The sequence below is a fragment of the Mobula hypostoma genome, chromosome 6 (assembly GCF_963921235.1).
Source record: "Mobula hypostoma chromosome 6, sMobHyp1.1, whole genome shotgun sequence".
Taxonomy (NCBI): Eukaryota; Metazoa; Chordata; class Chondrichthyes; order Myliobatiformes; family Myliobatidae; genus Mobula; species Mobula hypostoma.
Window position 1 is genome coordinate 134,598,790 of NC_086102.1, and position 16,185 is coordinate 134,614,974.

General features: G+C 39.4%; 1 protein-coding gene across 9 annotated transcripts in view; it reads right to left on the bottom strand.

Moving 5' to 3' along the window:
- hdac4 (histone deacetylase 4) overlaps nucleotides 1–16,185 on the bottom strand; it is a 494,468-nt gene that overhangs the window by 450,315 nt on the left and 27,968 nt on the right. For 4 of the 9 annotated variants that reach the window (XM_063051788.1, XM_063051780.1, XM_063051784.1 and 1 more), the window contains exon 2: nucleotides 3,219–3,440. In XM_063051788.1, the coding sequence (XP_062907858.1) occupies nucleotides 3,219–3,331 (113 nt within the window). In that variant the 5' untranslated portion in view covers nucleotides 3,332–3,440. Of the gene's footprint in view, nucleotides 1–3,218; nucleotides 3,444–16,185 lie in introns of those variants that run through there. The other 5 variants (XM_063051789.1, XM_063051786.1, XM_063051785.1 and 2 more) reach the window with 3 other exon arrangements.

Genomic DNA, 16,185 nt, shown 5'->3' on the forward strand with positions numbered 1-16,185 from the left:
TACAAACAAACTCTAGTTACAAATGCCCACCAATAATGTAACCTCCCATCATTATTAATAGCCTTACTGCTGTCTGAAGGTGAATACATGCCATTCAGCCACCTATTTATTCCATCTCCACCTGAATGCATGAACACATAACAGAGCCACAAGAAGCCATTGTGTTTGCCCATAATTACTTATAATTATGCCAAACAGAAAGAAAATCAGGATATGAGCACAAGCTCAAGAATTTTAAACTATAATCAATATTGTTCTATAAGTTTTTTGAAACAGCTCATTTTTTTAAAAAATTAAGGCTCACCAGTTTATAGATTTAGTTCAACTCATTCAAAATATAATGCTCAGACTTGTTGGCTGTCTTCAGACCAGAAATCCAGGTTCAATTTCATTCTTGTTATCTGCATATCTATTATCTTCTCCTTAACTAAGTTTCCATGGCTCCCCAGTCATATCAAACAACCAAGACTTCCTGAAGCAGTACAACTCACAGCGCATGCTATCATTTAGAACTGTTTCTGCATCCTTAATCTCAAATAGTTTTGCAGCCAATCTTTCTGGAAGCTTTAACTGATAAATGGATTACAATTATGAATTGTCAGACAAGATTTTTAATCTTTATTAAATACTATTTCAGAAATGAGAATGGAACAAAGGACAGAGAAGGGAATATTCTTATTTAATGAAGGGTTACAACCATGCTAAAATGTCTAGAAATTTCCTTGAAACAACTGAGGGCAACCCAGGCAACACAGGAGAGAAACCTGTAACTGTGCAGGAGAACCTGCATATTCAGATTGCAGCCTGCAGTATTCATACGCAAAAACTGAAAAAATTTGCTTGACAAACTTGAGGGGCACACATTATTATTCAATGAGTATGCCAATGAAATGCAGCTGCAACTTATCCCTGCACTGGGCCTGAGGTTGAAGTATAGCAGCTACTGTAATAGCAATTTAGGCCAGGATGATCATCATGGGTATGGGGGACAAGAACTACACATTATTGCCAGTGAACTCCCAAATCATGACTTGAAGTCAATGCCTAATTTAATCTGAAGGCCACATTGAGAGCCTTTACCACCTGGTCCAGGCTGCTCCGTTACAGAATTGATTGCAGTTATTAATATGATCTCATCATATGACATATTACATCAGACATAACATGTCATGCAATGATATTTTCTGGAATGCTTCCAACTCTGAGCTGTCAGCACTAATTTAGAGTCAAATATGACACCATAGTGAAAAAAAGAGAACACTGCATTAAAAGCAAAAGCAAAAAAATTTAAGTCTACATCCTTTTCACAAAATATCTAGCAACACTTGTCTGCATGCAAGAATGAAACTGAACAACTTAAAATGATTCCTTTATAAACAGAGGATAATTAGCATTAGATTAATATGTACTCTGTTCAAAGGTACAGTATTTTCCCCACTTAAGAATCTGTTTACAAGCCAATTGTGCAAATTTAGCAATATTTCAAAAATAGCAGGAAGGATAAAAACAAGATATCACTTGTATTAAACAAGTGTCAAAGCAATGTAACTCAAGTCCTGGAGATTTGCAGTTTGAGCATATCTTGATCCCCCGTACTTGTTGAATAATTTGTTCTTTAATAACATTATACGGTATTAATACAGTTATTCTGACAGCAAGTTCCAGTTTAATTATTATGACCACTGTCATCAGAGGGGAAAAATAAATAATCTAAAGTGAGGTGTTGTAGGAATAACAAAAGGCAAAATTAAAGAAAAGGCAGAATCACAGTAAAATTTATTGTATAGATTTACAAAATGCAAGTATTCCAGGCTTCCTGTGAACAATCGTGGCATAAATAAAATGTCATTGCAAATAATAAGGTTCATATTTAATACAAACTTTCCTTCCAAAGTGTGGAAACGTAACAAACTTGCTTTTCTGCTTTCCCCCAAACAATATTTTGGCTTCATGCTATTTATTTAACACAGTTTTCTTGTTAACAGAAAATGGTAGAAATTAAAACTCATCAAATTATAGGCATATATTTAAAATAAAGCTAGACAAAGGAAACATAGATAGCCATATTGTCAAAAATGCAAGTTCTTTTTTCCCCTTCAAAAGTAGCTCAAATTCTTTCATTTTTCAGTTTATAGTGTTGTCCTTAGTGTAAGAGTATTTTCAGAACATGAAATATAAATAGTTATCTAAGAGGTAGGTAACCTCAACATCGGGCAATACAGAAAAAAAAACACTGCCACAACCACAGTAAAATTTCTTGTATAGATTTCTATGCAGGGTATAATCCAATAAACCACAACAAATATACATGTGGGATTCCAGGTGTTCGTTTCAGAGTTAGGAAGTAGAATACTAACATGCTAGGAAAAGAAGAAAGCTATTTTAACCAAAAAAAATGTTACTGAAACTGTCTGAGATTGCATTCTGCCACAGACAAAGGCTTTATTTAGAAAAGGCATTGTACCATGCAGAATTTAATTTGGCAACTTCTACCACCACTCTCCTCTATAGAAACATATTTGTGCTGAGTTGTGGCACCATAGGTGGTTAGAGATGCAAAAACTTACCCAACTGGCAATTCTTTGGCAAAGAATGTCTGTGGCAAAATGCAATTTCAGACAGTTTCAGTAACATTTTTTTTTGGTTAAAATAGATAGACAGATAGATATACTTTATTAACGAAACCAAATTTCCCTCGGGATTAATAAAGTATATCTATCTATTTTAACCAAAAAAAATGTTACTGAAACTGTCTGAGATTGCATTCTGCCACAGACAAAGGTTTTATTTAGAAAAGGCATTGTATCATGCAGAATTTAATTTGGCAAATTCTACCACCACTCTCCTCTATAGAAACATATTTGTGCTGAGTTGTGGCACCATAGGTGGTTAGGGATGCAAAAACTTACCCAATTGGCAATTCTTTACATTAATGCTAATAAACAGGTTATGAACCTGTGGAAAGTATCAAGCCCAATTTTTTTCCATTACACATCCATCCATCAACTATCAGTAAGCATTAAGTACAGCAATAAAGTTATCCTACAGCAAGTAGGTGGTGATTGATAATAATTCTGTACAAGCTCAGATGGCTTAAGGTTCAAATGAACTTGGGACTTTCTGGCAGCACCTCATCACTATAGCAAACAACATGATTTGGAAAAAAAACATCAATATTGTCAACGCATACAACACAAAAAGTACTGAACATGGCCTACCTGAATGGCTTTGAGAGGTCATCATTTAGACAGTCCACAGATGCAGCAAATAACAATGGATCAAATTTTCCGAGCAAATAAAATGACAGCCCCCAAGGGCTCCAGGAATACATACAAATTTGGTAAATTACTAAATTCTTGATCAGTAATGCATCCTGTTCTTCAGCCAAAGAACTACTTTCCAAACTAGGTATCTTCTTCACTCCACTTCCAACTGTGAACCTGCTGAGAAAGATATTTGGTTAATTTAAATTTGACAAGGCATTCTTACCACAAAAGAAAGTTCAAAACATTTTGGCTATTTTAGACCAATTACTATGAACAGCAAAAACTTCCAAGTCCCAAAAGCAAATAACCTTTATTCAACACTGTGGAGGTCAAGTCATTAGGTATATTTAAAACAGAGGTTGATAGGTTCCTGATTAGTAAAGGCATCAAAGGTTATGGACAGAAAGCAGGAAAATGGGGTGGAGACAGAAAATAAACCAACCACAATCAAATAGCGGAGTAGGCTCAATGGGCAGAACAGCCTAATTCTGCTCTTATATGTCACAGACTTATGGACATACTCCAGATTTCCAAAGTTTCATGGTAAGAAGTGAAAATATTCCCTTTGGAAAATAAACATAACAAAATAAACAACTTCAAAAGTACAGGTTGAATAACTCATTTTATCAAAATCAGTAGCTAATCTCACTCTTTTCATATCTACTTTACAAATCTCTCCATCCTTCCAATAGCAGTCTCACATCCACATTTACCTCATATGATTATTGCAATGTGTTCCATAGTTTTCTGGGCACGTATCGTAACTATTTTTTAAATTTTGTCCATCTTGGTAAACAAACTGTCAACGTGGCAGCCGCACTCCCAATTAAAATGAACATACTACATACGGGGGTGCTATGTTCCCCCACCCCCCACCCCCCCGCTGCCCCCTAGCAGCGCTCTATAAGAGAAATGGTCACTTTCTTCAACATCCCCACCACTGCTTCTGGGCCAGTCTCCATTCAGACACTGGCCACCATCAAAGGAGCATTTTGAGTCGATGGTAAACACCACTGTCCCACAAGTACTGCAAAGAACAATAATCTAGTGTAAACCTCTTAAGTTCCCCACTATCCCTGGCCACTTGTCACCAATGCATTCCAATTTGTTTTCCAACCACAGGCTCAATTGCCTAGTCCTGATTAGATTTTTAAGTGCAAATGCCTTGGCAGAATTTTTGCTACATCACTTTTGGAATGCTGCTTCCTCTCAGATAAGATATTAAATCAATGTCCATTTGCTGAAAAAGATGAACATAAAACATGTACTAGTTCAGAGATTTATGGATTTATATTAAAAATCCCGGTCTCTTTGGAGCATGTATTTTCAGTCTGTGAGGCTATATTTTGTTGTGACGGAAATGACACCATGTACATTTCGCACTTCCTCCGACACCATTTTGACTTTGTGAAAATCAGAATGCTCTACTTGTCATTATGGTTTATCCCCAACTGTTTTGCACATTCTTCAAAATATTCCTGGCAACTCTGAAGATTGCACATTATCTAAGAAACTACGGCATTTAAACTAAGTTGAATAATAGAAGTTTTTAAAAATCTATGCTTGGCAAACAATAGTTGTTCATTAAATCTTGGAAGTGTCAATGTTCAAACAACCTTGAACATCATGGACAAAATAAAACTTTGTGTCCGAAGTGCTACCCTTGTAAGTGCACTCTGTGGCAGGTGGTTATAAAAGGAAAGTATGTAAAAAAAGGTGAGCATTTAGTTAAAAGATTTGAAGTAGAAGCAAGCAAGATTGTTATAGCAAGAGTTGAAAGAATGTCAAGAGGATAATGAATCTAGTTCTAACCAGTTTGAGCTTTAAGTGCCGTGTGGATATGTAAAAAGAATTCTCAAGCTTAAACAAATCACCAAAAGAGGTGGCAATTATTTTGCTGAACAACGGTTTAATATTGATGAGGTGAAGCTTCATTTGAAAAAGTCATAAAAACATAAAAAATAGGAGCAGGAGTAAACCATCTGGCCTGTCGAGCCTGCTCCGCCATTCAATAAGATCATGGCTGATCTGGCTATGGACTCATTTCCACCTACCTGCCTTTTCCCCATAACCCTCAATTCTCCTACTATACAAACATTGTCTTAAATATATTTACTGCTTCATTGGACAGAGAATTTCACAGTTTCACCACTCTCTGGGAAAAGCAGTTCCTCCTCATCTCCGTCCTAAATCTACTCCCCTGAATCTTGAAGTCCCCACACATACAGTTGCAATAAAAAGTTTGTGAACCCTTTGGAATTACCTGGTTTTCTGCATTAATTACTCGTAAAATACTGTCTGATCTTCATCTGTCACAATAATAAACAAACACAATCTGCCTAAACTAATAACGCACAAACAATTGTACAATTGCAGAAACATGTTGTTCAACAATTCACAGTCCAGGCTGGAAAAAGTATGTGAACCCTTGTATTTAGTAACTGGTAGAATCTGCTTTAGCAGAAATAACTTCCACCAAACATTTCCTGTAGCTTATCAGACTTGCACAACAGCAAGGAGGAATTTTAGACCATTCCTCCATACAAAACTGTTTCAACAGCCATCTTCAGGTCATGCCACAACATCTCAATTGGGTTAAGGTCTGGACTCTGACTTGGCCATTCCAAAATATAAATTTCCTTCTTTTCTTAAACCATTCTATTGTTGATTTACTCTTGTGTTTCAGATCATTGCCTTGTTGCATCATCCAGGTTCTATTAAGCTTCAGGTGACAGACTGCTACCCTTACATTCTCCTGTAAAATGTCTTGATATATTTTAAATGACATTATTCCCTCTATAACTGCAAGCTGTCCAGGCCCTGAGGCAGCAAAGGAGCCCCAAACCCTGATGCTCCTTCCACCATGCTTCACAGTTGGGATGAGGTTTCGGTGTTCGTGTGCACTGTCCTCAAGATAGTGAATTAAGCTAATGTTGAAGAAAATTAGGATGATGTGGAAAAAACTCATGCTGAAGAGCCTACAAATAAATGTTGGAGACTGAGTACATAGGAGCAGAAAGCCACCAATATAATACCACCATTGCACAAAACAGTTCACATAGAAAGAACATGAAGCATTCCCTTATGCCAAAACAAAAACAATAGTCACCTTCAAAGCCAACAATTTCAATATGGGCCATAGCATTAAATATGCCCTTCATCACATCATCAAGCTCAGTTTCACCATTACCATCCACTGAATGTCAGTAACAACTCATCTTTCACTTTCCTTAGCATCAACTTAACATACAAAGCCACAACTATCACTCATATACAAATATTACACGGTCAGGAGTAGGCCTGCCTGCTCTGCCTTTCATAATATCATGGCTGATTTAACTGCAATCTTACTTCTGCATTCCCATCTACTTAGGCCAACTTTTCACCCCTTGCATTTCAAGAATGTATCTAATGCACAGTAAAAAATATTTAAGGGCTCTGTCAAAACACACTGGAACCAGAGTTCCAGACACAACCCTCAGGAGAAAAGAAAATGCTTATCTGTTTTAAATGGGGAAACCGTTTAGTTTCAAACCATGATTCCCAATTTTAGATTGTCTCACGGGGGACAAACATCCTCTACACATCTACCTTGTCAAGAAGTCTTCAGGACCTTCTGTTTCATTTGAAGAGGCTTCATTACTTATGCTTTTGTTGTTGTTCCTTTCCACACATTGTGGCGCATCTGGCAGCAACCCTGCCATTTCTTTAGAACTTGTCTTTTTTTTCACAAGGCCAAGTACTAACTTGACGCTCAACCCAACACAGATAGAAAGCGCGCAAGGAACCAGCCAGATTTGAACCTGCAGCCACTTACCTCGAAGTCCACATGATGCCACTACACCACCGGACATTGATGGTTCTTGCATTTATATAAATATTTTACTAAGAAATTATTATTTAAGAGATTTTTTGGTGTTTTGGTCATTTTGGCCAAAATTTGAACTATAGAACACAACCTGCTTTCTTACATTTGAACTGACAGTAGAACCTTTTTTTGATTTAAGAATTTCGCAGCAACATAACTTTTGTAAATTGAGGAATTTCTGTTACTTCAAAGAACAGAGGATCTTGCTCTGTGTAAATTAACTACTGCATTTTCTATATAAAACTGCGATTGCTTTTCGAAACAACACTGGTTAAGAGCTGCATGATATACTGAGGTTGTAACAACACAGATTTATACAATTCTCTGCAGAAGCTTGTATTTTCCTCAGAAACTTGCAACTAACTGCATTTCACCTTCCCTCTCATTGACAATACGCTGCCAGAGAACTTTCTTAATCCATACTGCCATATTCAGAGATTTATTCTCATGTACACCAGGTCTCACTGCTGTTCTTGGGTAAATTAACTCAAGAAAACCACAAGTCACTGAACAAATGCGCACATTGCAGTTTAAGAGATATCTAAAATGAAACAAGGAATAATCCTGTCATATACAAAGCACACTAACAAGTAATTATGATACAATTCCATCCCATCTTTAAACAAAAGGGAAGGACACAAATTGCAATGACAAAAGAACTTCATATTGTTCTCCGCCAGCAAATCATGCAAAGCAAACTGTTAGCGTATTTACGATTTAGTAAAAATTATTTCTAAAGATAACAAGACAATTGTAGCCAACTGTCATCAGCTCCTATGGAAAGCCGAAATAGTATTTGGATTTTCAGGCTGTTCAGAGAGAGAGAGAGAGAGAGAGAAAGAGAGAGAGAGAGAGAAAGAGAGAGAGAAAGAGAGAGAGAAAGAGAGAGAGAGAAAGAGAGAGAGAAAGAGAGAGAAAGAGAGAGAAAGAGAGAGAGAAAGAGAGAGAGAAAGAGAGAGAGAGAAAGAGAGAGAGAGAGAGATACATTATTCATGTCTGTTGGCTGTGTGATTCACTGTATTCAAATCAATACCTACTATGTTAAAGCTCAAGGCTGGTATACTCAAACTCAAATGTGCATTCAATATAATCAGAAACAAAGGAGTTTCTTCATGAATGTTTCTCAAAATGGCCTCAAATCCTACTTTTCATTTTAAGGGAACAGAAGCAGGGAGATATCCTGAATATAAACACGATTTCTAATGCCTTAAATGTATTTGAATTAACAGTGATTGTCCTGTTAGATCAGAGACTAGCTACACTTCAGAGAATAGACAAAATGATCAGCTTTAACAAAAGTAATTCAAATAATAAAAATGCCTGTAATTTTGAAACATCTCCTTCAATCTGGCAGCTCCCAACCTTTTTTATGCCATGGACCAATGCCATCAATTAAAGGGTCTATGGACCACAGGTTGGGAATCCCTAACCCATTAAGTGTCTGATATTTTTGAAATCTAAGACAGAATGTCAATCAACCCTTTATTGCAGGTCATGATTACTCACTGCATTAAGGCTTTCTTTCCTCATGTCACTCTTTTTTTACACACCTTTAAACAGTATCCCCTGGATTGCAATCTTTCCACCAAAGGAAGCAGTTCCTCTTTATTTACAGTTTCCAGGTTTTTAACAAAATCAATATTCAAAGGGAAATAATCCCAATTTATTCAATATATCCAGAAAATTGAATCCTCTCTCTCCTAGCACAATTCTACTGAATATTTTCTTCACTCTTTCTGCTGCTTTCACATCATTCCCACAATGTAGAGAGCAAACCTAGACTCAATACACAGGTAAGAGTTGAAGTTGCATTTCAGATAGTTTTAACAGAACCTCCTTCTTTTATACCCAGTACTTCCAAGCCAAGGAAGCCAAATATTTTCCCCTTATTAAAAGTATATTCTTAATCTGTCCGCATATATCTCCATGCACATCATGTCTCTCTCTTCCTGCATCTCCTATAGAATTGTATTCCTTATATTGCACTTTATTTGATCAAAATTATGAGGAAAGACAACAATTCACACAATTCTATACTAAAATTAACCAGTTACCTGCACCGGTATCATTACCCTCCTAATTGTTTGCTATGATTTAAAATGTGAAGATTTGGAAGTGTGTCTCAGATACTGACATTAAGAAAATCAGTGCTCCCAGAACTAAAAGAGTCATAGAATCATAAAACCCTAGAGCACAGAAACAGTTCCTTTGGCCCATCTAGTCATGCCAAGCTATTAATCTGCCCAGTCCCACTGATCTGCGCCCAGACCATAGAGATCAATACCCCTCTTATCCATGTATTTACTCTCATATGATGAAATCAAAACTACATCCACCACTCCCGATAGCAGCTCATTCCATACTCTCATCACCCTTTGAGTAAGGAAATACCCCCCGCATTTTCCCCTTCAACAATTCACCTTTCACCCTTAACCCATGAACTCTAGTTCTAATCTCACTTAAACTCAATGGAAAAACCCTGCTCCCATTTACTTTATATGTACCCCTCATAATTTTGTACATTTCTATCACATCTCCCCTCATTCTCCTACACTCCAGTGAATAAAGTCCTAACCTATTCAACCTTTCCCTATAACTGAAGTTCTCAAGTGCTGGCAACATACTTGAAAATTTTCTACGCACTCGTTTAGTCCTATTGATACCTTTCCAGTATGTAGGTGACCAAAGCTGCAGACAATACTCCAAATTAGGCCTCACCAATGTCTTGTACAACTTCAACATAATCTCCAAACTCCAATCTTCCAAAAGCTTTCTTTACGACTATATGCAGCAGTGATGCCACTTTCAAGGAATTACGAATCCCCAGATCCCTTTCTTCTGCACTCTTCAGTGCCCTACCACTCACTGTGCAAGTCCTACTCTGGTTTGTCCCACCAAAGTGCAAAACTTCACACTTGTCAGCATTAAATTGTCAGAGGAGCATTTATTTATAATTCTCTGGCTTCTACTGTGAAGCCAATGCCTAACCCAATTTACTACCCCATTTTGAATGTCAAGCGACTGAACCTTCTTGATCAACCTCCTTTGGAAGATCCTGTCAAATGCCTTCCCTTCACATCCCTGAAAAACTCTATAATTATTCCAAATCTGTCCCTGTCTATCCAAATACTTATATATCTGGTCCCTTAGAGTACCTTCCAATAATTTACCCTCTACTGATATCAGGCTTATCGGGCAATAATTTCCTGGCTTATTCTTAGAGCCCTTCCTAAACAGCAGAACAACATTAGAAACATAGAAAACCTACAGAGCAATACAGGCCCGTCGGCCTACAAAGCTGTGCTGAACATGCCCTTACCTTAGAAATTACCTAGGGTTACCATAGCCCTCTATTTTTCTAAGCTCCACGTACCTATCCAGAAGTTTCTTAAAAGACCCTATCATATCCACATCCTCCACTGTCGCCAGCAGCCCATTCCATGTACTCACCACTCTCTGAGTAAAAAAAACTTACCCCTAACATCTCTTCTGTACCTACTTCCAAGCACCTTAAAACTGTGCCCTCCCGTGCTAGCCATTTCAGCCCTGGGAAAAAGCCTCTGACTATCCACACAATCAATGCCTCTCATCATCTTATGCATCTCTATCAGGTCACCTCTCATCCTCCATCGATCCAAGGAGAAAAGGCCGAGTTCACTCAACCTATTCTCATAAAGCATGCCCCCCAATCCAGGTAACATCCTTGTAAATCTCCACCACACCCTTTCTGTGGTTTCCACATCCTTCCTGTAGAGAGGAGATCAGAACTGAACACAGTCCTCCAAGTGGGGTCTGACCAGGCTGCAACATTACCTCTCGGCTCCTAAACTCAATTCCACGATTGATGAAGGCCAATGCACCCTATGCCTTCTTAACCAGAGTCAACCTGCGTAGCAGCTTTGGGTGTCCGATGGGCTCAGACCCCAAGATCCCTCTGATCCTCCACATTGCCAAGAGTCTCAATATTAATACTATATTCTACCATCATACTTGACCTACCAAAATGAACCACCTCAAACTTATCTGGGTTGAACTCTATCTGCCACTTCTCAGCTCAGTTTTGCCTGCTATCAATGTCCTGCTATAACACCTGACAGCCCTCCACACTATCCACAACACCCCCAACCTTTGTGTCATCAGCAAATTTACTAACCCATCCCTCCACTTCCTCATCCAGGTCATTTATAAAAATCACGAAGAGTAAGGGTCCCAAAACTGATCCCTGAGGCACACCACTGGTCACCAACCTCCATGCAGAATACGACCCGTCTACAACCACTCTTTGCCTTCTGTGGGCAAGTCAATTCTGTGGATAAAGCAATGTCCCCTTGGATCCCATGCCTCCTTACTTTCTCAATAAGCCTTGCATGGGGTATCTTATCAAATGCCTTGCTGAAATCCATATACGCTACATCTACTGCTCTACCTCCATCAATGCGTTTAATCACATCCTCAAAAAATTCAATCAGGATCGTAAGGCACAACCTGCCTTGACAAATCCATGCTAACTATTGCTAATCATATTATGCCTCTCCAAATGTTCATAAATCCTGCCTCTCAGGATCTCCTCCATTAACTTACCAACCACTGAAGTAAGACTCATTAGTCTATAATTTCCTGGGCTATCTCTACTCCCTTTCTTGAATAAGGGAACAACATCCGCAACCCTCTATTCCTCTGGAACCTCTCCTGCCCCCATTGATGATGCAAAGACCATCACCAGAGGCTCAGCAATTTCCTCCCTCGCCTTCCACAGTAGCCTGGGGTACAGCTCGTCCGGTCCCAGTGACTTATCCAACTTGATGCTTTCCAAAAGCTGCAGCAGATCCTCTTTCTTAATATTTATATGCTCAAGCTTTTCAGTCCACTGTAAGTCATCCCTACAATCGCCAAGATCTTTTTCTGTAGTGAATACTGAAACAAAGTACTCATTAAGTACCTCTGCTATCTCCTCCAGTTCCATACACACTTTTCCACTGTCACAACTGAATGGTCCTATTCTCTCACATCTTGTCCTCTTGCTCTTCACGTACGTGTAGAATGCCTTGGGGTTTTCCTTAATCCTGTCCGCCAAGGCTGTCTCATGGCCCCTTCTGGCTCTCCTAATTTCATTCTAAAGCTTCTTCCTGCTAGCCTTATAACCTTCTAGATCTCTATCATTATCTAGTTTTTTGAACCTTTCATAAGCTTTTTCCTTCTTGACTAGATTTACAACAGCCTTTACCCTCCCATTCCTGTACCTTCCCATCCTTTCCCCTTCTCATTGGAGAACTATGCAGAACTCCACGTAAATATCCCCTGAACATTAGCTGTCCTCCAATCCTCCAGCACCTCACTCAAGACTAAATATCACTGCTAGGGCCCCCACAATTTCTGTACTAGCCTCCCACAGGGTCCGAGGGAAAATCACAGACAGCTCCACTACAGGAGGAGGAAATCTCTCTGATGTCTCTCGGGAAATAAGGTACTGTTAATGGAGAAACATTTTGGGAGCATTGATGATAATTCTCAGTTTTAAAGTAGTTATAGAAAAGGATCCAACTGGCCCAGTAGTTAAAATCCCAAATTTTGGCAAGGCCAATTTTAATGGTATTGTTCAAAAGCTTTTAAAGGTTGATTGGAGGAGGCTATTTGTAGTAAAGAGACATCTGATGAGTGGCTTTTAAAAGTGAAACAACAAGAGTTCCTGGTAGAGCAAAGAACAAGACTTGTAGAAGTAGGGAATCCTGGATGAGAAGAGATATTGATGCTGTGGTCTGGAGAAAAGAGCCATGTGTCAGGTATCGGTAGCTCGGATCAAATGAATCCCTTGAGGAGTTTAGAGGATGTCGGATAGCAGTCAAGAACAAAAGTGCAGGGCAAAAGGGGAACAACAAACAGTTTCAGTAGATAAAGTAAAGGAGAATCCAGAGATTGTAAAAATATATTAAGGGTTAAAAAAAAAGACTAACCAGGGAGAGAATAGGGCTCCTTACAGTTCACATCGAGAGTGCTGGGTGCCTAGAATATGCTTTCAGGGTAGTGGTGTAAGTAGACACAATAGATCATGGATAGGCATATGAATATGAAGAGAATAGAGGGTTATGGACCACATGGAGGCAGAGTGGATTAATTAAGAATCATTAGCCCCAGCACATCATGGGCCGAAGGGCCTGTTTCTGTTCTATTGTTGAGGTTATTGATGTTGTATATTCTCTTCTTCTGAGCTCCTAGAAAACTCTTCCCATAATAGAGCTTAGAAATAAAGTACAGCACCCTGACCTGGAAAAGCTACAAAACATGAAAGGCAGGGTACTTTCAGTTGGGAGAAAATGGATGATGTTTTGCCACTTTTTCTTGAAAGAAGTACAAGCTGAGGTTTAACAAACCTGAATTATTTTCTCCATTGCGTCAAAGGCCAAAAGTGCCCACTTCTTTGCCCGCTTTGAAGCATCAAACACTACAGCAAAGGGGAGAGCCAGTCCCTTTTTACCATCTGACCAGCCGGCTCCAATCATTGATCCAGAGCAAACACGGAGGACCCTTGCCAGGGTCAACCCACGAAAAGCGGGAGGTCCCGACAACATCCCTGGACGTGTGCTCAAGGAATGTGCTGATGTATTAGCAGATGTCCTGACAGACACTTTCAACATCTCCTTTAGTCAAGCTATTGTCCCCAGATGCTTTAAAATCTCCACAATCATCCCTGTAGCAAAGAAATCAGTTGTAGCCTGTTGGAATGATTACCGTCCCATTGCCCTGACCCCCATAGTGATGAAACGTTTTGAACGGCTTGTCAAGCCTCATATCACAGCCAGCCTCCCCTCATCACTGGATCCTCTACAGTTTGCAGTTTGCTTATCGTCCAAATCGCCCTACGGAGGACGCAATATCCACCACACTGCACACAGTACTCTCTCACTTGGACAACAAAGACACTTATGCCAGAATCCTGCACATTGATTTTAGTTCAGCGTTCAATACCATCATCCCGCAGAGACTAGTGGAGAAACTGTCGCTGCTTGGCCTTAGCACTGCCATGTTGCGCTGGATTCTGGATTTCCTGACAGAGAGACCACAGTCAGTCCGTGTTGGCAGGAACATCTTTGACTCCATCACACTGAGCACTGGATCCCCACAAGGCTGTGTGCTTAGCCCACTGCTGTTTACATTGCTAACACATGACTGTGCAGCCAGATTCAAGGAGAACCTGATCATTGAATTTGCAGATGATACCACAGTGGTGGGGCTCATCAGCAAAAATGATGAAACAATGTACAGGGAGGAGGTCAAACACCTAGAGAGCTGGTGCAGGGATAACAACTTGATGCTTAATGTCACCAAAACCAAGGAGGTGATCGTCAATTTCAGATGGTCTCAGCCTGAGCACACACCCCTCAGCATCAGCGGCTCCACAGCGGAGAGAGTGGAAAACATCAAGATCCTTGGGGTGCAGATCTCGGACAATCTCACCTGGTCCAGGAACACCACTGGGATTGTGAGATGGGCCCAGCAGAGATTGCACTATCTGAGGAAGCTTAAACAAGCATCATTCCCCACTAACATCTTAACTACATTCTACAGAGGCGTGGTTGAGAGTGTGCTGACCTTTTGCATCACAACCTGGTACTCCAGCTGCAGTGCTGTCGACAAAAAAGCCTTGCAGAGGGTGGTTAGGGGAGCAGAGAAGGTTATTGGGGTCTCCCTACCTTCTGTCCAAGACCTCTTTCAAAATCGATGCATCCAGAAGACAAGGTACATCATTAAAGACCCCTCACACCCTCTCCATGAACTGTTTGTTCTTCTGCCATCAGGCAAACGTTATAGGAGCATCAAAACTAAAACCATAAGGCTACTAAACAGCTTTTTCCCACAGGCAGTCAGACTGCTAAATAGCTGCTCTATCCGACTCTGCTTTGGACACTTTTAACTTGCACTGGACACTTACAACTTGATTTTAACTGACATGTGGCTGTTGTGTTTTACTATTTATTGTTACGTTTATTATTTAGTGTTGCATTTGTTATGTTATGATTGCACTGCTCCGGAGAAACGCTGTCTCATTCTGCCCTGCAGAGCTGATGTACAGCTAGAATGACAATAGAGTTTTTTGATTTGATTTGAATAGAATTTTTTTCTTTAATTATGAGAGGTATGGATAGGTGGGACAGACAGAATCTTTATCACAGGGTAAAAATATCAAATTCGATAGAAGATGTGTTTAACGTGAGAAGAGAGAGTTTGAAGAAAATATATGGGACAAGTATTATTTTTAAACACAGCAAGTGGTAGATGGCTGGCACTGAATGCCAGGGAAATGGTGAAAGTAGATATATAATGGCATTTTTAACAAGCTTTCAGATAGACACGAGAATATGCACAGGGAATGGTGGGATAGAGATCATGTGCAGGCAGAAGAGAGTTTAATTTGGCATTGAGTTTGGCATATACCATGGACTAAAGGGCTATTTCAGATCAGTTATGTGTAGAACCACAAAAGATGGATAAGATCCTGAACAAGTAAGTCATGCCTGTATTTACTATGTATAAAGACATTCAATACCAGTGATCTCAGGGAAATTAATAGCGATGATATGGATGAGAACTTCGTAAGTTTGCAGACACTAAAATTGATGGTATAGTGGACAGTGAAGGTATTATCTAAGATTATAAAAGGATCTTCATCAGCTAAACGAATTGGCTAAGGAATGACAGTTTAATTCAGATAAATGCAAAGAGTTATATTTTGGCAAGCCAAACTACAGCAGGGCTTACACAATAAATAGACGGCTTTGGGGAGTATTGTAGAACAGAGATACCTAATGGTACAGGTACATAGTTCCTTGAAAGTGACAGCACGTTTTAGAGGTAGTGAAGGCTGTGTTCAGCATTGAGATCAGGAGCTGGGACATCAGATTGCAGCTATACACTGCTAGAGGAAGATGATCATTAAGCTGGAGTGTCTGCAAAAAAAAGGATGTTACTGGACTAGAAGGTTTGAGACGTAGGGAGAGTCTGGGTAGACTAGGACATTTTTCCCTGGAGTATACAAAACTGAGCGGTGATTTATAG